Genomic DNA, 22,924 nt, shown 5'->3' with positions numbered 1-22,924 from the left:
TAGTGATCATCAAGAAAGTCATGATGAAGTATACTATAATATTGAGTCTGTTCAATATCTTGATAGAGGCTGGGTGCAGTAGCTCACACCTGTAATTCCAGCACTTTGGGAGACTGAGGCAGGTGGATTACTGGAATCCAGGAGTTTGAGACCAGCCTGGGCAACATGCTGAAACTCCATTTCTACCAAAAGTTAAAAAAAAAAAAAAAATTAGCCGGGTTTGGTGGCATGCACCTGTAGCTACTCGGGAGGCTGAGGTGGGAGAATTGCTTGAGCCTGGGTGGCAGAGGTTGCAGTGAGCCAAGACTGCACCACTGCACTCCAGCTTGGGCAACAGAGTGAGACCCTGTATCAAAAAGAAAAACAATTTTGATAGACACAAGTAACCTTTATTCAGTTGATGTAACATCACTGTCAGAACATAAGGCCAATAGATCAAAATACCAACCTACTGCATACATATAATCTAACAATGAGTTTTTATATTATTGGTGTCAGTAATAATAGCTGATATTTACTGAGTCTGTATTATGTAACTGTCACTAGGTCAAGTGCTGTGTCTGCAGTATCACATTTAATCACGACAGCAATCCTATAATTTGGATATTATTATCCCCATTTTATAGACAAAAAACCTGAAGCTTAGGAAGGAGAAATAAATTGCTAGAGATTACATGGCTACTAAGTGCTATCAGTATAGTGGGGATCTAGATCTGGTCTGAATCAACACAGGCTCTCACTACTGGGTTATACCTCCTCTTCATTGGTCACACCATTTAAAGAACGAAGAAAGGGAATCTCTTATTAGATGGACTGACCCTACTCTGAGTTAGGAAGGATGAAACACTGAGTTGCATCTCAAAAGGCTTTAGTTAATGAACAGGGAATCAAATATTCAGGCCTGGCCAGGTGCGGTGGCTCACGCCTGTAATCCAGCACTTTGGGAGGCTGAGGCAGGTGGATCACGAGGTCAGGAGATTGAGACCATCCTGGCTAACACGGTAAAACCCGTCTCTACTAAAAATACAAAAAATTAGCCGGGCGTGGTGGCGGGCACCTGTAGTCCCAGCTACTCGGGAGGCTGAGGCAGGAGAGTGGCTTGAACCTGGGAGGCAGAGCTTGCAGTGAGCCGAGATCGCGCCACTGCACTCCAGCCTGGGCGACAGGGCGAGGCTCCATCCCCCACCCCCCCCAAAAAAAAAATATATATATATAGAGAGAGAGAGTCAGGCTTGAAGCTAGGACCTCACCTTGTAAATTTTCCTGAAATGAGAGAAATAGTGACTGTGATGTCAGGTAAAAATTGCCACCACGTGTAACCCATTTCTTCCTTATTTTGCCTTTAGTTAGCTTCAAGTTCTTTTTTCACTTTGTATCTTTTAAATGTACTGTACGTGTGTTACTAACAGCATGCCCAGAACCATATCTTGGCATTAAAATTCCATGAAGTCCATTTTGAGACTCATATTACTACACCTATTTTTAGCTGTTAACACAAACCACTCTTTCCATTACACTTTTACATTATCTAATGATAAAGTGACATTGAAAATAGCTCCTGTTGCCAAATAAAAATCCTATATTTTGTTTAATTGGGCCAGACCCATTGACCGGCATTATGCAATTATATTACTGAGGCAGCTACCTGCCCGCGCCCCTCTCCTCCTCCTGGTTTGGGACTACCCTCCCCATCTGCTGCTATATTTAACTGCTTTCTTGGCCATAAAAGGCTGGTTGTGTGGCCTGACATTCGACTGCCTGACCACATGCATTATTTTTGAACTGGCCTCCAGGGTCCTGTCTTTAGCCCTGCCTCTTAACATTTTCTTGGACTCAACCTAGGCGGAGTTTTCATTCTCTCATCCAGCTCCTCGGCCTCATCGGAACATTTCCACCACCATCACTCCTTTGGAAACTGGTAAGTGTGACACTGAAGCAGAAGAATGCACTTGATAGCTTATGAGCTTAGCAGCACTGCAGTGTAAGTGCTTTCTTTCTGTCTTCTGAACTCAGCAGTTTTCTCAAAGAGATGTCAGAATCACAGAGAAATAGGAAAGAGAAGCTCCAGGGAGGGAAACCAGAACAGCCGGGTGCCAGTTGGGCTGGCACAGCTCTTCTCTCACATCACTGTATTCTTTTGAAATTAAGCTGCTGTTCCTGGAACTGTAAGGAGGTCATATTTGCCTCGGATTGAACTGCAAGCGTGTGTTTAGTGCTCCTTCCAAGCACGGTTTGGTTGAAATCTGAAATGGGTGAGAGACAGGAGGCCCTGTGTTTTCAATCCTGTGTGTGCCATACAGTGCTCCCTGGGTACAAATTAGACCGAAAGAAGAAAAATTAACTCTGAAGTCACTAGTTTATAATTCAGGGATCTTGCTGTGACAATGCAATGTGGGTAAATGTGAGCGTGCACAATGATATGGCCTCAAAACAGTTAAGTAATATTTCAGAGGCAACATAGAGCCCCACATAGCGATTTTTCTGGGAATCGTTTTCATCAGCTTTTGCCCTTTAATGACTGCACAAAGGTATCATAAATTACAGCTACGGAATTTGTATTTCTTCCTAAATTCTCAAATTATTTTCAGAAAGAAAATTTAGGTCTTAAAGAAACAAAAGACACTAAAACCATCTTTCCTCCCAACCTTCTCCAGCTGTCATGTGTTGGGGCTAATCCTGGCTTTAGTTAACTTCAAGGGCTTACTTGATGAAGAGGAGGTGGTTGTACCTTTGTTCCAGAGGTCAGGGCTGTGACAACAGCAGGGAGGACTTCAAGTCAAACCCCGTTTACTTGTAACCTACTATCTATGTGAGAGGAATATTAAGTATTATTAAAAATAAATGTATTTGGGAGAAATGAAACAGAGTAAAAAATAGTATTGGGGCAAGATATTTAAAGATTTTATTTTGTGAAAATAACAGCATTTCAAATCATCTGGGGAGTGAATTTAGTTTATAACATAACAAGGTTCTTTATTATTTATTTGAAAATCATTAAAATAACATGTGCCATGTTACAATGTAGTATCATAACAGAAACTTCTCTAATATCTTTATAACTGCCTAATATAATTCTGTATTAACATTTTCTAACCCCTTTCGTCTAGTAGTTATTAGTTATACATGGTAATTATCCTCTATATTTTGTAACAGAAAATAGCCATCTATTTAAGGGTTGAAGCAAAGTTGCTTGCTAGTAGCTATTTTTTTCTCTTAGGAAATGCCATGTAGATTGATATCTTCCATGAGCCCTAAGATAAATATTTCTGGAGTGAAGTTTGCTCGATTTTCTTCTCTAGGGAATACATGCTGACTTTTAAAATAGTTTAAATAAAAAGTAGTTTTAAACTTGACAAAGAATATGCTGAGTTTAGAAGGATTCATTCTTCATTTTGAATTTTTTAAAAAATGACATTTGGAGAAAACAGATCACTTTAAAACTAATTCTACAGCATTAAAACACTTGGGGGGTGGAGCTTTTATAAAACTATTACTTCATCCAGGGTTGTCAACATGGCTGATAGGCCTGCTTCAGTGGATAGACTATTCAAGAATGCTAAGGCAATGTGATGTCTCCCCACCCTATGCTAAACAAACATACCCTTTGACTTTCAGTAGAACTGTTAGCTCAAGTTCACAATGCCAGCTGCCACCCTGGGAATCGACTCTCTTACCTCTTTATGTAGGGAGACTAGAAGCCTGTATGTTCCTTATGGAGCAAACAGTTGTGTTTTTTTTGTTGTTTTTTTTTCTGCTTTAAGACTATACCTTTGCTTGAAGTGTTTGTGAGATTTGAGAGAGCTTATATATAAGATTAGCATACTCCAGGGTTCAGTTCTAGAACTTTATTTTATTTATTTTATTTTATCTTAGATTTTTATGATAGAGACAAGGTCTCACCATGTCGCCCAAGCTGGTCTCAAACTTCTGGGCTCAGGAAATCCTCCTGCCTTGGCCTCTCAAAGTGCTGGATTACAGGCGTGAGCCACCATGCCTGTAATTTTCTTTTCCGTGTATAATGGTTCTCACCTGTTTTCTTTTAGGACTTTCTTTTCCGTGTATAATGGTTCTCACCTGTTTTCTTTTAGGACTTTCTTTTCCGTGTATAATGGTTCTCACCTGTTTTCTTTTAGGACTTTCTTTTCCGTGTATAATGGTGCTCATCTGTTTTCTTGGCTTTCAATACCACCTATATGCTGTTGACTCCCAAATGTAAATCTGCATCCTGGACTTCTCCCCTGCACTCCAGAGTCACGTATCCACCTCCCACTTAAAATGTCTCCTCTGGGAGGTCTAACAGGCGTCTCACATGTAGAGCATTAAAATCAATCGCCTGTTTTTCCACCCCAAATTGATACTTTCCCACATTCCTCCCCATCTCAGTTAATAGCAACTTGTCTTTCAATTGCTCAGGCAAAAACCTTGGAGTCATCTCTTTCTTTCACATCCTAATTCACAACTTTCAGCAAATGCCATTGGTTCTAACTTCAAAACCTGTGCAGAGCTTGACCACCTCTCACACTTTCACTGCTACCCCTGTCACCTCTAGCCTGGACAATTGCAGTGGACTTTGTATTCTTTTGCCAGCAAAGTGCCATGGACTGGGTGGCTTAAACAACAGAAATTTATTACCTTACAACTCTGGAGGCTGAAGTCCAAGATGAAGGTGTCAGCTGGGTTGGTCTCTTCTCAGGTCTATTCTTGGCTCATGGATGGCTGTCTTCTCCCTGTGTCTCCACATGGCCTTCCCTCTGTTATATACATATTTGGGTCTTGGTTTTCTTTTCCTATAGAGACACCATCATATAGAATTAGGGCCCATCCTAATGGCCTAATTTTAACTTAACTTCCTCTTTAAGGACCCTATCTCCAAATATGGTCACATTTTGAGGTACTGGAGGTTAGGGCTTCAACCTAGGAATTCTGAGAGGATACAACTCAGCCCTTTCATAAGTCTCCTGGCTTTCACTCTCTTCCCTCCACAGTCGATCTTCAGACATCAGCAAGAATGAGTCTCAGCTCAGAGTCTTCCAATGGCTTCTCAGCCCTTTCACAGTATTAGCTGAAGTCCTTACTGCTACCTACATGACCCTACACTACCAGCCCATCCCCCATGCTCACAGCTCACCTCTCTGACATCATCTCCTATACCTCTCCCACCCCAGAACCCCGGCCAATCAGCGGTTCCTGGAGCACGATAGTCATGTTCATTCCTCAGTGCCTTTGCTCTGGTCTTCCTTCTGGAATACTCTTCCCCAGAAAGTCTCATGCTCAGATGTACTTTCTAGGGAAGCTATCCCTGCTGAGGCTGTTGAAAATTGCATCCATCCCTCTTACCTGCTTTGTTTTTCTCTGGTTCTTGGCATATTAACCTATGTCATACTTGACTTGTTTTCTCTATTGTCTTTCTCCTGCAGTAGACTGTATGGTTCTGAACAAGGTGATTACAGCAGGCATTTTGTCTGTTTTGTTTACCACTGTATTTTTTTGTTTTGTTTTGTTTTGAGACAGAGTCTTGCTCTGTTGTCCAGTATGGAGTGCAGTGGCGCAACCTCGGCTCACTCCAAACTCTGCCTCTGAGTTCAAGTGATTCTCCTGCCTCAGCCACCGGCGTAGCTGGGACTACAGGTGCCCACCACCATGTCAGGCTAATTTTTGTATTTTTAGTAGAGACGGGGTTTTGCCATGTTGGCCAGGCTGGTCTTCAACTCCTGACCTCAAGTGACTCGCCTGCCTCAGCCTCCCAAAGTGCTGGGATTACAGGCATGAGCCACCACTCCCAGCCTCACTACTGGATTTGATGGGCTGGATGGTGCCAGGCGCACAGTAGGTGCTGCTAATTATTTGTTGAATGAACACCACATGACTCTATCCTTCCACATTCTTCCAGATGAAGTCCCAAATGAAGAATGAAATGGCAGAAAATTAGAAATATGTATTGTGGAGAGTCTGAGGAAAAAGCACAATAGCCAGGTTAGAAAAACTTTGTTTTTCTAGGAAAACCTCCTAGATATAATTTTTTTTAAAAAGGTACAATGACAGGACAAGCCCATCTGGGCTATGAAGTGGAGAGTTTTTTGAATATCCAGTTATGCTAAACTTCATACCCTTTTTGGTTTACTCTTTGGAAAAGATAAGAATATTAATTTTAATTTTATTTTTTTAGACAGGGTCTTGCTCTGTCACCCAAGCTGAGTGCAAGGGTCAATCATAGCTCACTGCAGCCTCGAAGTCTTGGGCTCAAGCAATCCTCCTGCCTCACCCTCCGGAGTAGCTGGGACTACGGACACACACACCACACCCGGCTAAATTTTTCTTTTTTCTTTTTGTAGAGATAGGGTCTCACTGTGTTGGCCAGGTTGACTTTGAGTTCCCGGCCTCAAGAGATCGTCGTTGGGATTTCAAGCATGAACCACGGCACCCAGCCAAGTGTATTGATTTTTACACATTGATTTAGATGACTTGTTCTATGGAATTTGTTCCTTAATAATTCACTCAAAAAGTGTTGTTTTCCTTCAGGTGGCCCGGTTCCTTCAAGGGGCACAGGATGTCTTTGCCTTTTTATCAGAGGTCCCACCAGCACTATGATTTCAGCTACCGCAACAAGGACCTCCGCACCACCGTGAGCCACTACCAGCATGAGAAGAAGCGCTCGGCCATCTACACCCAGGGCTCCACGGCCTACAGCAGCCGCTCCTCCGCCGCGCACCGCCAGGAAGCCGAGGCCTTCCGCCAGGCGTCCGCCGCCTCCTTCCAGCAGCAGGCCTCACAGTACGCCCTGAGCTCTGACGTCAGTCGGAAGGCGGCCTCAGCCTTTGATTATGGCTCCTCCCATGGGTATGTCGGAAGCACTCTTCCCACCTCAGGGAAGAGGCGTGTGCGCTGAGTCACCCTCCCAGTTACTTCTTGTTTTGTATTGGTTTGGTCTTGGTTTTCTGAGGCAGAGTTTCGCTCTTGTTGCCCAGGCTGGAGTTCACTGCAACCTCTGCTGCCTCCTGGGTTCGATCGATTCTCCTGCCTCAGCCTCCTGAGTAGCTGGGATTACAGGCATGCACCACCACGCCCGGCTAATTTTGTAATTTTAGTGGAGACGGGGTTTCGCTATGTTGGCCAGGCTGGTTTCGAGCCCCTGACCTCAGGTGTTCCACCCGGCTGGGCCTCTCAAAGTGCTAGGATTGCAGGCGTGAGCCACCGTGCCCAGCCTCTCCCAGTTACTTCTTAAATACGGCAGCCCAGCATTTCAACCAAGTGTGCAGGCAGACCTTGGTTGGGAGACCTGGGACCCATGCCTACCTATTTCCCTTTATTGTCTCTTTTAGCTTCACAAAGAGCTTGGTGTTCTCACGGGCGAGCCTTGCTTGTGTTGCCAATTTGCTATTTCTAAGAGCAGGGAAATTTTGCCACAGGTTACTTTAGCGGCAGCAGGGCCACAAAAGATCATTTCAGTACTCACAGCGGGTTTCCTCGCACTCAGAATGTTTCTGCCTAGATGAGAACCTGATATATAGAATTTAAAATTCACAGGTCACAGGAGACTGAACTACTGCAAAGATGTATTCTATTAAATATTTTTTCAATATCTAATAACAAATACTTAAATTCAGAACTACTATTTATGCAACAAATAGTTTCTTTAGCTCGACCATTTGATAAAAATATGGCCCTATTTCAGTCAAAGAATGATAGGAACCAACGTGTATTCTGACAAAATTAGGTTTATTGACCCAATGCAATAAAGGAGACTAAACACTAGAGGAAAAGGGGCTATTTTAGGATTCTGGGAAGAGTGGAGCTTAGATGCAGGTCTGGTCTGCAAAGTGAACCCAGGGTGCTGTTTCTTTGGAAACAATAAAGTTAAGATAAGTGTGGACTGTTGCATCCCCAAACCCCTTATCTGGGACTTCTCACCAGAAGTGGGAATTGAGGCTGCTTCTCTGCTTCAGTGAAGCAACTAAGATCCTGCAGGCAAGAGTGAGATGTTTTACTCTTACTGATAAAATTTTAAACAGCAAGCTCACTGATTGTCTTTGATATTAGAGAAGAGTTTCTCAGTGAGTCTATAGTCACTCGAAGAAGGGGGTTACTGTGACACTTTACAACAGCAATGTCTCTGGAGAAATGTCATTTCCTGTTCACTTTGCAGTTGGCTTATCTGTGGCTGCTATTTCAGCCTGATGAGTGATGGGCAGATATTTACTTTCTCAGTCCAAGGCAAGTTTTATTTTCTTCATATTCAGAATGATCCCCTGTTCATGGAGATTAAAAAAACACTTGCAAGATACATGTGACTTTTATTTAAAATCTATGTTCCACAGAAAAAAAATTGCTGATCTTCAAAACATAGACATTTCTGGGCTATGTGGTCAATAACCACCTTCTGCCTCTAATCCTCTTCTCCAAAGTATCTGGCATAGGTTGCATTTTTTGCTATAAACGTAACATAGTTTTCAGTCTTACAAAACTTAAGTCCACAAAATATCCGGTAGGGCAACTAGAAAAGCTGTTTTCTCTGGCAATCTAAAAAGGTATTGAGAAAATAATAGAGTGGTCAGTTTAACTAGAAGTGACGCATGCTTCCAGAGGCAGAAATTCCTAAATCCCTCTTGGATTTGAGCAGCATCTGATCTATAGCTATCATTTTATCAGTGAAGGTGGCCTCCTGGGAGCTTCTGCTGGGTTCAGTAACAGCCAGGTTCTGCTGGGGTTTACCTGGAATGTATGATGGCAACACTCTGAAATTCCATTTAAAATGGAACAGGATCACTTCGCAGTCTCAAGTTCATAGGTCATATTCTGCCGTGGGCTATTCATAAGGATCATACATTGGCTGCAGATATGGAAATACTGTCACTGAGGTGAATTCATTTCTTCTAGCACTTGCTTCAAACGAACTGCCTTCCAAAGAAAAGCTGGGAGGAATTAATACCAAATGTATATGACAGCCTCAATTTGTTTCCCTGAAAAATGTTCTGCAGATATGCTTAAGAACCTCATTTAGGAAAATACATATAATAGAGAAAGATTACATTTTAAATATCCATTTTCCTGGACTGTCTGTGCTAGGTTTATAGAAGATGGTCATTTTCATTATAAGGCAGTTGTCAAGGTAACTACTTGTGTACTTATTTCATTTCCCCAGTGCTGTAGAATCCAGAGTTTTATGAATTTGTATTTTTAAAGGATCTTTATTTTCTCAACTCTATTGCAAAATTTTATATTAAAATTATTATAATTTTATACAAATCCTTCTTTTAGCCACATATGCAATATTTATATTTATTCATAATCTGATATATCATTAGTAATTAAACCTTTAAGCAAATTTTATTATGAAAACATTTGCTCTATATAATCCTCAGGAGACTTAGCCATTTTGGCCATAAAGAGCCTTAGACAATAAACTTTCTCTAGGGAATGGAACTGTAATTATTTTTCTATGTTCAAACTCATTACTTTTTCCTTCCTACTATGTATATATTTTTGTAGGTAGGTATTTATTATGGCTTGCTATGTTTGAACAACTTAAACTTTTTGGTAGAAGCATGCTGACCTAGAAACAAGAGGGGGAAAAATGCCAATATGTTTTCCTTTGAATAATTCAATGTGAAAGACAAAGAAAGCCAACTCAATCCTGAAGGTATTTTAGTCTTTCTTTTTTTAGACCTAGAACACAGGTGCAGATAATATTTTTTGAACACTTCAAAGTCTTCATAATTCCTTTAGGTTATATTTTAGCTTGCTCAAAATGAAGCAACTTTTTCCTGCTAAATGAAAGCATTCTCTTTGGATTGTGTACAGTGTTGTTGATTAAAACCCCTAGGGTTGGAAATGTGCCTCTGTGGAGTGTAAGTTCTCCGCTTGGTCTATTTTTAGCTCTGCTTTGTAGTTAGATGTCCAGGGTTAAAGTGGAAACTATGGAGAGTTACATGTGCTCAGGGCTTGGCTGACCTTAGTGAGTCTTAGGAACAATGACTAGTTTAGTGTCAGTGCGCTTGCAGTACAGATCAGTTACCAATTGTATTCTGAGCCACGGGTTATAAAGTAAATTCTGGACGGCTTACTCTAAATGCCTTTGTTCTTGGTCACAGTGGGAAAAATAAAGAAAATAATTTAGGAAAACAAAAACTCTTAAAATGACAAGATTACTACTGTTTCATGCTAATCAACAAAATATCATCAGGATTAAAGGAGCAGTGTTACTCATGACCACTTTGCAACCATTAGGCAAGGGTTCTTAACCTCTGTCCATGAATGGTTTCAGTAGAGTCTTGGATGATCTGAAATTATATGCAAAATTATGCACAGATGAGAACTTTTCTGGAGAGAGGGACTGTAGCTTTCATCGGATTTTCAGGGCGCTCTGTGACTCACCAAAGGTCAGAACCATTGCTCTAGAAAGTCTAAAAATGAATAACAGAGTCTAGTGTATGACCGGAGGACCTCTTTCCTAATGCCAATGTTATAAGGACTTAGGATGAAATAAGGCAGATGTTTACAGAAAAGGTGGGATTATGGAAAGCAGGCACCTTCCATTCTTGCAAGTAAGCTGGATCATACATTAAGATGAAAATAATTTAAAAAGAATGTTTTCTTATTCTTGTAAGTAGAATGAATGACTTACAAGAATGAATAGCTTACAAAAACCAGAGAACAGCACAGCAGGTTTCTCAGGTTATGGGAAGATTTAGAGCTGTTCCTCAGCCTTCCATGGTAACAGTAGACATTTATTCTAAACAGACTAAAATTCAGCCTATATGACATAATTCAGCATTGCATTCTCTATACCACCGAGTCTTTAGAACAGCTCTGAACAGTAGAAATTTTTATCCTCATTTCGTAAATGAGAAAATTGGAAACCAAGGAGATTAAATGACTTTTCTTCATTACACTAGGAAGGAGCAGAGTAGTTATTTGAACCCTCGTCATACCCAAGTCCCCACCCTTTCCGCGGGCACGTCATGCCAGTTACAGTCAGCAACTCCCCTTGATCATACACCACTGGGTTTTCCTTGAAACATCAATATGTAGTTTTGCATTGTGCTTCCTTTGATTTAGCCTTCTTGTAGAGAAGCTATTGAGCACCAAAATAACCAAGATTTAGAGCAGGGTACAGTAGATGGAAGGACACAAATTCTAACAAAGAAAACCCAAGGAGTGTCCATGAATGCCAATCCTGGAAACTTACAGACACTTTAACCCACCATTTAGAATCAGACATAGATATTTGCAAAGGAGTCTCAGAGACAGCAGTTTGGGTATACAAACACTGAGGCTTGAGTGACTTTCCCTGGGCACCCTAACTTTAAACCATGCCCCTCACCTACCCCTATGTCACATTGATCAACCACCCCCAGTGTGTCAACCAGCTTATAACCTCTTGAAACTACTAGAGTTGGTGAAGACCATGTTAACATTCAAAACAGTTATAATTCAGACAGAAGATACCAATGCTAAAAATAGAGACCACTAAACACAGCAGAGAGTGCAGAGAACTTGAAAGCTTGTTCCATCTCCTACCCCAATATCCTTTCAAAATGTGTTACCAAAGAAATCTGCCTTGTGGACACTTTTGTGTCCTAACCTCAGCTATGAGCTGTAGATTCATGTTATTTTCTACATATCTATTTCTGTAAAATGAGGAAAATGACTGTCCCTCATGTTGTGAAGTCGAAAAGAGATAATCACGTAAGATGTTGAGTGTGGTGGCTGGCACAGGGGGAACACTCAGTGAGGTTTAGGCGTTCTAAGTCATTTATTCAGTAAATATTTACTGAGCGCTAAGCACTGCTGTAGGTGCTTGGGATAAATTACTGAGCACGTTATATTGAATTCTGTTCTATTAAGTAGAATTATATTTTATACCAGAAGGTAATACATGTTATAGAAACAATAAGAAACAGCAGGGTAAGAGAGATCAGGAATGTGGGCCAGGAGTACAGGTTAGAATTTTCAAGAGGGCAGTCAGGCCTTGTGAGAAAGTGATATCTGAGCAAAGACATGAAGTAGCTCAGAGAGTTAGCCATGAGGTTATCTGGGGAAAATAGACCAGGCATCAGGGACAGCCACTGCAAGGCCTTACAGCACAGAACAGCATCGAGGCCCATGCGAGGGAATGAGGGGAGTGATGGATAGTGCAGGTGGAGAGGATGTCAGGAACGTGATGGGTGGGGCAGGACTGATCATGGAGGGCCTGTGGGCCATTGAAGGGAGTCGATATTCTGAGTTAAAGAAGGAATCCATGACAGTTTTGAGCAGAATAGCGACATGCTCTGACTCAGCGGTAACGGCATCACTGTGGCTGTTGCAGAAGCAAGCTCCCTTGTTAGGAGGCTAATGCTGTGGTCCAGCCAGGGCCAGATGTGCAGAAGAGGGGATGTGTGAGCAGGTGCCAGATGTGAGGGTCTACTGGTTATGGCTGAGTTCTGAATTCCTTCAGATTTCTCTCAGAGCTCCTCAGCACCCTTAACCAGGGAGTTCTGAGGCTGTGAAATGGTCTGTGGAGATTTTGCGCATATAACGAATCTTCTGAGACTCTCTTTAGGTGATATGATGATAGTAAAACCATTTACTTGTTCCCCATTTTCCCAGATTCCATCCACGCCATGTCTAAGAAATGCCTTATTCTTTTGTTAGTGTTTTTCTGGTATGTAATAGGAAAAGCACCTTGAAATAACGATAGTTGTATGGAGACTCAAATCCATCTGGAGACTGAAGTGGCTGAATCTGAATAACAAAAAATATTGAGCCAATTGACTGTTACTGGAAATGACATTTGCTTAGGAAGCTGCTGATAGTCTGGGCACAGTGGCTCATGCCTGTAATCCCAACACTCAAGGAGGCCAAGGCAGGAGGATTGCTGGAGCCCAGGAGTTTGAGCCCAGCCTGGGCAACATAGTGAAACCTTGTCTCTATTGTTGCCGATATATCAAGGTTTTACTTTTTTCCTTTAGAAATGATTTTATTGCTTCTTCTCTAAATAAAATTTTAATTATTATATATAAGAAAAAAGCATCATAGTTCATGGGTAACAAAAATCAATACAATATTCTAGGGTTTGTCTTCCAGTATTTAAATACCAACAAAATGATGAGCCACATTATCTCCTATATGGTAGAAGTTCAGAGGGAAATAGCTATGAAAGTAGAAAAGCCAGAGTTACTTTGTTCAAAAGGCTGTTGCATTATGTTGTTTTTATTTTTTAATAGATGGGATCTTGCTCTGTTGCCCAGGCTGGAGTGCAGTGGTGCGATCTCGGCTCACTGCAACCTCCACCTCCTGGGCTCAGGCGGATCCTCTTGGCTCAGTCCTCTCAGCCCACAAGTAGCTGGAACTACAGGCACACGCCACCATGCCTAGTTAATTTTTGTATTTTTTGTAGAGATGGGGTTTCACCATGCTGCTCAGGCTGGTCTCAAACTCCCAAGCTCGGGCAATCCGCCCACCTCGGCATCCCAAAGTGCTGGGATTTCAGGTGTGTGCCACCGCTCCCGGCCTGTTGCGTTATGTTCTGAATCCCAAAGACCAACCCTAAATCCAAGGAGAGTGGTCCTCTCTATGTACCAGCCTCCTGCTCCAGCTTCCTCAGCTGTAAACACAGGGAGACATAGCTAGGATTCTCACTCCTGGTAACAACAGGTTCCCATAATTGGCAATTTATAGATCCATAGAACTGTGGAATGTTAAAGCAAGAAAGGACCAAAAGTTCATATAATTTAAGCCCTTCCTTTCATAGATATGTAGAGTGAGGCCCAGAAAGACATGGTTCCTTCTTTGCCTCCTGTGCTTGACTCTTTTGTCAGGCTCTCATGCAGCCTAAATCAAGTTGAGATGGCACCAGATACACTCAGAATGGCATCATCTTCCCTAGGCAGGTGAATCATGCTGTGAGAAGGAAGGCATGTCCTTTTCTAGAGTGGATTAGAATGAGTCAGCCAGAGGAGGAGGAAGGGCAAAGCCGCTACCTCTCTGGGCTCAGAGGTGAAACATTTGCTCTGTCCCTGCAGAGCCTTGACCTCCACAGTATCGGCACTGGCCAGGTAATGGGGTGTAACTGAACGTCCACAGAGAGATCTCTGGACTCTGGAAGCCCAAGGGTGCCCTTGCAACAGGCTTGAGGTTTCCCACAGCCATCTTTTAGATGAAACAAGAAAGCAAGAGTAAGGTAACTTTTATGCAATGTCTAGTCAACCCCAGTGACCATCCTAAAGTAGAGTGGGATGTTGGCGTCTGGGCTGCATTATAAATAAGTGAATAAGACCTGCTTTGACAAACCCTGGACACCTCAGTTCACAAAGAAACAACCTTAGACTTCATAAGGCATTTCCTGGTACTATTGTCAAGTGTCTTTATACTATAATGTCTAGGAAATATGGGGTAAACTCTTTTACTCCTGCTTAAAAACCATAATCTAGTCTGATTAAATTCACTTATGGAGTAGTTAGAAGTGAATAAAAACTGAAGGATGTATATAGATAAGAACCATACGATATTTAATTCTCTCAGAGTTTTACACATTCACCTTTTCTAGAACAAATGAATATTCTGCATTCCTAGGACATTTGTTTTTATATCATGGCTATACACTAACTGTGGAAAGTTACCGAAAAAGTGAGTAAAAAGCGAGTAAAAATAGCAATGGAAATTTAAATCATGGAAAAAATAAAGCAATAAATTAAATGAAAAAATTGTGGTTGTATTCCTATTTAGTTTTTTTTTAATTTAAAAAAAGCTAAAAGTGAGATATTTCTATGGCTAAGAGCAAAATGAAGAGAAGAGATTAGTGTAAGATAAATAATGCAAAAAAATTAAAATCCAAGGGAAGGTTATTTATTTTGACATCATAGTATTTATTATGATGCTACCTGTCGATAAATTTCAAGGATCATGTCGATCTAAATAAATTCAGGTTTGTACCATAAGAAACTTTTCCTGAAAAGCATATTAGCAAAAAGAGGACTCTTTTCAGCTTCCTACTTGTCCATGAACTTTGATGTTCTCCTGAAACCTCCGTGTGTGTCAAGACTGGGAAATAGGAGAATGAAAAATCAGTAGGTGTTAGGCCACCAGGATTGCCTGTATCAAAGGAGGAGGAGCACAAAACCAAACTGCTGTCAATCAAAAGTAGCTCCAAAACAACGTTTTCACAAAAGTCCAAAGAACAGCATCATTTTTCAGGTTTTGCAAAGAGGAAATTGTGGCTGATAGAAAAGTAGAGAGTAGAAAAGAGAATGCAAATTCCCAGTGACTCTGCACTGGGTCCTGAAGATGACAGCCATAATTCAGATGCTGAAGCTCTGCAGAGGAGCAGCTAACCGGAGCAAAGACAGCCCAGAGGAGGCCCAGAAAAAGCTTGACCCACAGCTTAAAAACATGGCCTCTTTCTCTCTTCCAGTAAACGACTGATCATCTTGCATATATGTGAACAGTACTGAGCTGTAAATATATGTAAAGATGAAGTTTTTAAAGGAACGTTGTTAGAATAGAAAAAATGAATTCAGCTCTTTTGTGGCCACTCAGTAAAGCCTAATGACAACACATAGATAGGTCAGCATTAAAAACAGAGCTTTTCATCCTGGGATGTCCTACCCATCTTTCAACGTCCAGCTCTTCCACAAAGGATTCCCTGATAACTCTAGACAGAAACTCGTTCTCGAGTGTGTGAATTCACATTTTGTTTGCACTGGCTTTGTGGTTACTGGCCTTCCTTCTTTGTGTTCTTCCATCCTTTCTTCCTTGATTGACATCATATATTTACTCCCTTACTAGACGTAAAGCTCTCAGAATACAAGGGTTTTACATTTATCTTTGTATCCTACTCCTACCCCAGTGCCAAACACAGTATTTTACACACAGTAGATACTCAGTAAGTTTTTTTGTCGAATAAATGAAATTGCTACAGAATGTTAAGAAATAAACCTGTGAGGATTTCAGTGGTATTGTAACATATAACATGTTCAATCGTGAACGATTGAACAAGGAGATTATTCAATAATGTTTGAAATAAACTTTCTCATGCACTTTCTGAAATATCAGCTGGGTTGTATGCTAAGTTTACATTTAACTCTGTAAGAAACTACCCAGTGGTTTTCCAAAGTTGTTGTACTGTTTTACATTCCCACAAAAATGTATGGAGATTCTAGTTTATCCACATCCATGCCAACATTTATTATTTTCTGTCTTATTTATTACAGCCATTATAATGTATGTGTAATAGAGGTTTGTGTGTAATGTGGTTTTGATTTGCATTTGCTTAATGACCAATTTTGTTAACCATCTTTTTTGCATTTAGTAGCCATTTCTGTATCTTCCTTAGTGAAATGCCTATTCAAATCTTTTGCCCATTTTTTAATTGGATTTCTTTCTTATTGAGTTGTCATAGTTATTTAAATAGTTTGGATACAAGTTCTTTATTAGATATGTTTGCAAATATTTTCTCATATTCTGTGCCTTGTCTTTTCCTTCTCTTCACCACAGTGTCTTTCCAAGACCAGAAGTTTTTAATTTTGATGAAGTTCAGTTCAACAATTTTGTTCTTTTCAAATCATGCTTTTGGTATTATATCTAAGAACTCTTTGACTAAGTCAACACCTTAGGGAGTTTCTCTCATCTTTTCTTCTAAGAGTATTATCATTTCAGCGCTTAATATTTAGAACTGTGATGCATTTTGAAGTAACTTTTTGTGTATAATATTGAGTAAAGCTCTAAATTCATCCTTTCACATATGGGTGTACAATACAACTGATTGCCCCAGCAACATTTGTTAAAAAGATTATCCCTTCCCCCATTAAATTTCTTTATACCTTTATCAAAAATCAATTGACCATAAATGTAGAGGTTTATTTCTGGACTATCAATTCTGTTCCATTAATCTATATGCTTGTTCTTATACCAGTACCATACTGTTTTATAAAAAGTTTGAAACTGGTGAATGTAAGTCCTCTTAGTTCTTCTTTTACAATATTGTTTGCCTATGTAGTTCCTTCATATTTCCATATAAATTTTAGAATCATTTTGTCAATTTCTACAAAGAACAAAGTCTACTGGGATTTTGATTAGGATCATGTTGAATCTGTAGATCAATTTTGAAAAAATGTATCATTTTAATAATGTTGAGTTTTCCATTCCATGAACATGGAATGCTTACTTATTTAGTTGTTCTTTCACTTATCATAATAATGTTTTGTAATTGTCAATGTACAAGTGTTATACTTCTTTGTTAAAGTTATTCCTTAATATCTTATTCACTTTGATGCTATTGTGAATGGAGATGTCTTAATTTAATTTTTGGATTATTCATTGCTAGTATATGGAAATATAATTGATTTTTGTGTTTTGATTTTATATCCTATGACCTTGCTGAACTCATTTATTAGTACTAGCAATTTTTGTGTGTGTATTTTTTAGGATTTTCTACACATCGGATTATATCATCTGTAACAAAAGGTGGACTTACATCTTTTCAATTTTTAAAAAATTAATTACCCTGACTAGAACCTCCAGTACAATGTTGAATAAAAGTGGTAAGAGCAGATCATTGCCTTGTTTCAGTCTTAAGAGGAAAGCATTTTGTTTTTACCATTAAATATGACGTTAGGTGTAGATTTTTCATAGATGTCCTTTATCAGATTAGGGAAGTTCCCTTCTATTTCTATTCTATTGAGAGTTATTAATAAGAATGCTGACTTTTGTCAAATGCTTTTTCTGCATCTATTGAGATGATAGTATGGTTTTTGTTTTTTATTCTATTAATATGGTATATTACACTGATTGGTTTTCATGTGTTAAATCAGCCTTGCATTTCTGGGATAATCTTCACTTGGTTGTCTATATTGCTGGATTCTATTTCTTAATATTTTATGAAGGATTTTTGCATCTATATTCATGATGGATATTGGTCTGTAGTTTCCTTTTATTATAATGTCTTTGTTTGGCTTTGATATCACGTAATACTGACCTTACAGAATGAGTTAGAAAGTGTTCCCTTCTCTATTTTTGGGAAAAAAAAGATAAATGATTGGTATTATTTCTTTAAGTATTTGATAGAATTCATTAGCAAAGCTATTTGGACATGGACTTTTCATTGTAGGAAAATTTTAAATTACCAGTTCGAGTTCTTTACTTGTTCTTGATCTCTTCAGATTTTTAAATTTGTTCTTGAGTTAGTTTTGGTAATTTGAGTCTTTATAGGAGTCCTGTTTTGTCTAAGTTGTCTAATTTGTTGGCATAAAGGCATCTGCATTATTTCTTTGTGAGCCTCTTAATTCCTATAAGGTTGTTAGTGATGTCTCTTCTTTCATTCTTGATTTTAATAATTTGTGTCTTCTATTATTTGTAGTCAATTTAGCAAAAGCCTTACTAATTGTCACGATCTTTCCAAAGAACCAACTTTTGTTTCATTAATTTTATTGTTTCTCTGTTTTCTTTTTATTTCCCCTCTAATCTTTGTTATATTGTCCTTCTGCTTGTTTTGTGTTTAGTTTTATCTTTTTCTAGCTTCTTTTGATGGAAGCTTAGATTATTAGTTTGAGACCGTCTTTTCTAATACAAACACTTAAAGCTATATATGTCCCTCTAAGTACTGCTTTAGCTATATCCCATATATTTTAATAAGTTGTGTTTTTGTTTTTATGTAGTTCAAAGTATTTTCTAATTTCTTTTGTGATTTATTTTTGACCAATAGGTTATTTAAAAGTATGTTGTTAATTTCCTTATATTTGAGGATTTTCTAAATATTTTTCTATTGTAGATTCTTGTTTAATTCTTCTGTTATCTGGGGATATATTTTCCATGATTCTAGTTCTTTTAAATTGATTTAGATTGTTTTGTGAACTACCATAAGAACCCTCCTTGAGAATGTTGAAAACAATAAGTATTCTATTGTCCTTGGGTAAAGTACTCAAGAAAGATCAGTCACGTCAAGGTAATTGATAGTGTTTTGCAAGTATTTTATGTTCCTGATGATGTTTTAAATCTAGTTATTCTATCAGTTATTGTGGGTGGAATATTGAAGTCTCCAACCATTATTTTTCGGTTTCACATTTCTTTTAATTCTGTCATTTTTGCTTTATGTATTTTGGGGATCTGTTTTTAGGTGTATATACATTTATAATTATGATGTTTTTCTGAGGAATTGACCATTTTATCATTATGAAATGTTTCTCTTTGTTTCTAATATTATTTCTTGATGTAAAGCATATTATGTTTTATATTAATATAGCTTACCATTTGCATGGTATATCTTTTTTATCCTTTTACTTTAACAAATGTGTCTTTAGAGTGTGCCTCTTGTAGCAGCATATAAGTGAATTAGTGGAATCTTTTTTTTTTCCAATCAGTCTGACAACTTCTGCCTGTTCCTTGCAGTTTTTTAATTCCATTTACATTTAATAAAATTACTGATATAGTTGTATTTATGTCTGCCACTTTTTTTAGTGTATCTCATATCTCTTTAATTACTCCTTTATTGCCTTATTTTGTATTAAATGAAACTTTTTAGTGTATCGTTTTAATTCTTTTGTTTCTTGACTATATTCTTTGAGCTATTTTCCTAGGGATTGCTTTAGGAATTGCAATACACATACTAACTTATCTCTATCTACTTCAGATAATATATACTCACTGAATACCAGTAAACATAGAAACTTTTCTCTAATATAGCTTCATTTCCTTTTCCCTCCTTTGCACTATTGTCAAGTATATTACAACTATGAATGTTGTAAACCCAACAACACAATGCAATAAATATTTTCTACAATATTATGTCTTTTAAAGAATTTAAGAGAAGGCCAGTTGCAGTGGCTCACATGTGTAATTCCAGCACTTTCAGAGGCTGAGGTGGGTGAATCACTTGAACTCAAGAGTTTGAGACCAGCCTGGGCAGCATGGTGAAATCCCATTTCTACAAAAAATACAGAAATTAGCTGCGCATGGTGATGTGTGCCTGTAGTCCCAACTACTTGGGAGGCTGAGGTGGGAGGATGGCTTGAGCCCAGGAGGTCGAGGTTACAGAGTTATGATCACGCCATTGCACTCCAACCTAGTTGACACAGCAAGACTCTGTCTAAAAAAAATAAAAAAATTAAAAAAAAAAGAATTTAATAGAATATATATGTGTAAAAATTTACATACATATATGCGTATAAGCTTATATACATATAAATTTATATACATAGTATGTATAAGCTTATATACATATATGTGCATACACATGAGTGTATGTGTGTATGTACACACACTGTCTTTTGTATTTACCCAATTATTTACTTTCTGGTGTTCTCCATTTTTTTAATGTGGGTTTAAATTACAATTAAATTACCTTTAATCTTTTTATTTTTTTCTCTTTTTGAGTCGGAGCCTCACTCTGTCGCCAGGGCTGGAGTGCAGTGGCATGATCTTGGCTCATTGCAACCTCTGCCTTCCAGGTTCAAGTGATTCTCCTGCTTCAACCTCCTGAGTAGCTGGGATTACAGGAGTGCACTGCCACGCCCAGCTAATTTTTGTATTTTTAGTAGAGATGGGGTTGCACAATGTTAGACAGGCTGGTCTCAAACTCCTGAGACGCAGGAGTTTGCATGGTATATCTTTTTTATCCTTTTACTTTAACAAATGTGTCTTTAGAGTGTGCCTCTTGTAGCAGCATATAAGTGAATTAGTGGAATCAAGTGATGCACCCACCTTGGCCTCCCAAAGTGCTAGGATTACAGGCATGAGCCACTGCGCCCGGCCAGATATAGAATTCTTGATTGACATTGTTTTTCAGCACTTAAATATGTCATGTCAGTGCCAATTTTCCTGATGAGAAGTCTACCATTCACAGTATTATTGTTCCCCTGTGTGTAAAGAATCATTTTACTCTTGATGCTTTCAAGGTTTTTCTCTGGCTTTGACTTTCAACAGTTTGACTTCGATATTTCCAGGTCTGTGTGTCTCTTTCTGTGTTATTCTACTTGGGTTTTTTGAGTGTCTTGGATCCACAGATTAGTATTTTCATCAAATTTTGGAAGCTTTAGTCTATTATTTCTTCAAATATATTTTCCTGCCCTTTCTCTCTCTCTTCTCTTTCTGGCATTGTCATTACTTACATGTTAGTATGTTTGACATCGTCTCACAGGTTTCTGAGGCTCTTTTAATTTTTCTTTATTCTTTTATCTCTCTGTGCTTTAGACTGGGTAATTTCTATTTTCAACTTTATTGATTATTTCTTCCCTTATCTAACATCTGCTGTTGCGTCCCTCTAAGAAATTTTCATTTGTTATTGTACACTTTAACTCCAGAGTGTCCTTTGATTTTATTTTATAATTTATATTTCTTTGTTGACATTCTCTATTTGTTGAGTCCTTGTTGTAATATATTCCTTTAACTCTGTAAACATGGTTTCCTTCAGTTTTTGAACATATTTATAATTGCTGCTTTGAAGTCTTTGCTAAACCCAACATCAAGGACAACCCAGAGACAATTTTGGTTTACTACTATTTTCTCATTGGTGTGAGTTACATTTTCCTGTTTCTTGGCATGTCTCATAACTTTTATTGTTGTTAAAAATGGGACATGTCAGATAATACATTGTTACAATTCTGAATTCTGAATTTTCCTCAAAGTGTGTTGTTACTGTATTTTGGTTTTGTTTTTTTGTTTTTGGGTTTTTTTGTTTTTGTTTTGAACTGGAGTCTCACTCTGTTGCCCAGGCTGGAGGGCAGTGGCGTGATCTCAAGTTTTGTTTAATAATTTGGCTGGACATACTTGTAGAATCTCTTTAACTACTATGTGGCTGTAGGTGTCTCTGCTCAGCTTTGTTTTGTTTTTTAAATTCTTGTTCTCATTTTTAAGCCTGAATTCCTAAGAATCACACTGTGTTTGCATAGATTAATGGCCAATGAGTGGTCAGACATTGTGCCCAGACAGCTCAAGACAATAAATCTTCCACCCTCTGGCAGTAGATCTGTGTGTGTGTTGGGGAGCACAGTTAAAGTGTGCCGGTAATTTTTTATTTGCTTTTCGAGACGGAGTCTCACTGTGTCCCCCAGGCTGGAGTGCACTGGTGCGATCTCGGCTCACTGCAACCTCCGCCTCCCAGGTTCAAGCGATACTCCTGCCTCAGCCTCCTAAGTAGCTGGGCCTACAGGCATGTGCCACCATGCCCAGCTAATTTTTGTATTTTTAGTAGAAACGGGGTTTCCCCATGTTGGCTAGGATGGTCTTGATCTCTTGACCTCATGATCCACCCACCTCGGCCTCCCAAAGTGCTGGGATTACAGGCGTGAGCCACCGTGCCCAGCCTGTGTGCAGGTAACTTTTAAGTAAGTCTGGTTTTGCTTAATTCCAGGCTCTCTTGCCTGTCCACTGCACGTGTGCCCAGGTTTACAGTCAGCCAATGATGTATGGAACACTTGGGCCTCTCCAATCTTTCCTACACATATTTGTATGGAGAGCTTCTGAAGGCCCCTATGACTATTTTATTTTCCAGATTTTCCTGGTAAATTTCTGGCTGATCTACCAATCTGCTGCTTGTCCCAAGCCTGATGGTAACCTCAGGCTAGCTGAGCTGCTGGTCTTCCCTTGTTTGTTTGCCACCTAGGTTGCTACTGTTATTGACAATGCTGCTGGATGTGGGGTTTATCACATTGTGCCCAAATCAGGTCATTCTTCCCTGGCTGCTCCTTTTCATGCCTTTTCTCATCTTGGTTGAACTACCTTATGGACTAAGCTGGGAGTAATGGATGGGAGAAGCGTAGGCAGGAATGACACACAGACTCCCGCTGCTCATACATGAAATTCAGTTGTTTGTTTGTTCTATGAATAACTTCTCAGTGTAGCGTATGCCTTTGATTGATTTTCAGAGCCCTGATTGGTTATTTTTGACAATGTGTTCTATATCATCACTGCTTTGGAAAGAGGCGCTGAGGAACTATTCCTTCCACCATACTGG

The 22,924-nt window shown here is 39.2% G+C and overlaps 1 protein-coding gene across 8 annotated transcripts in view; it reads left to right on the top strand.

The window, feature by feature from the left end:
- MYOM1 (myomesin 1) overlaps nucleotides 1-22,924 on the top strand; it is a 177,513-nt gene that overhangs the window by 29,277 nt on the left and 125,312 nt on the right. For 5 of the 8 annotated variants that reach the window (XR_013408196.1, XM_015121625.3, XM_015121623.3 and 2 more), the window contains exon 3: nucleotides 6,520-6,837. Coding sequence is in view for 7 of the 8 variants with exons in the window: in XM_015121625.3 (XP_014977111.3) it covers nucleotides 6,520-6,837 (318 nt within the window). In the remaining variant the exon portion in view is untranslated. Of the gene's footprint in view, nucleotides 1-1,465; nucleotides 1,919-5,890; nucleotides 5,974-6,519; nucleotides 6,838-22,924 lie in introns of those variants that run through there. The other 3 variants (XM_015121626.3, XM_002808158.4, XM_077974887.1) reach the window with 2 other exon arrangements.

This window comes from Macaca mulatta, chromosome 18 (assembly GCF_049350105.2).
Source record: "Macaca mulatta isolate MMU2019108-1 chromosome 18, T2T-MMU8v2.0, whole genome shotgun sequence".
Classification (NCBI taxonomy): domain Eukaryota; kingdom Metazoa; phylum Chordata; class Mammalia; order Primates; family Cercopithecidae; genus Macaca; species Macaca mulatta.
Note: the sequence above shows the minus strand (reverse complement) of the source record. Positions and strands in the feature narration are given on the sequence as shown.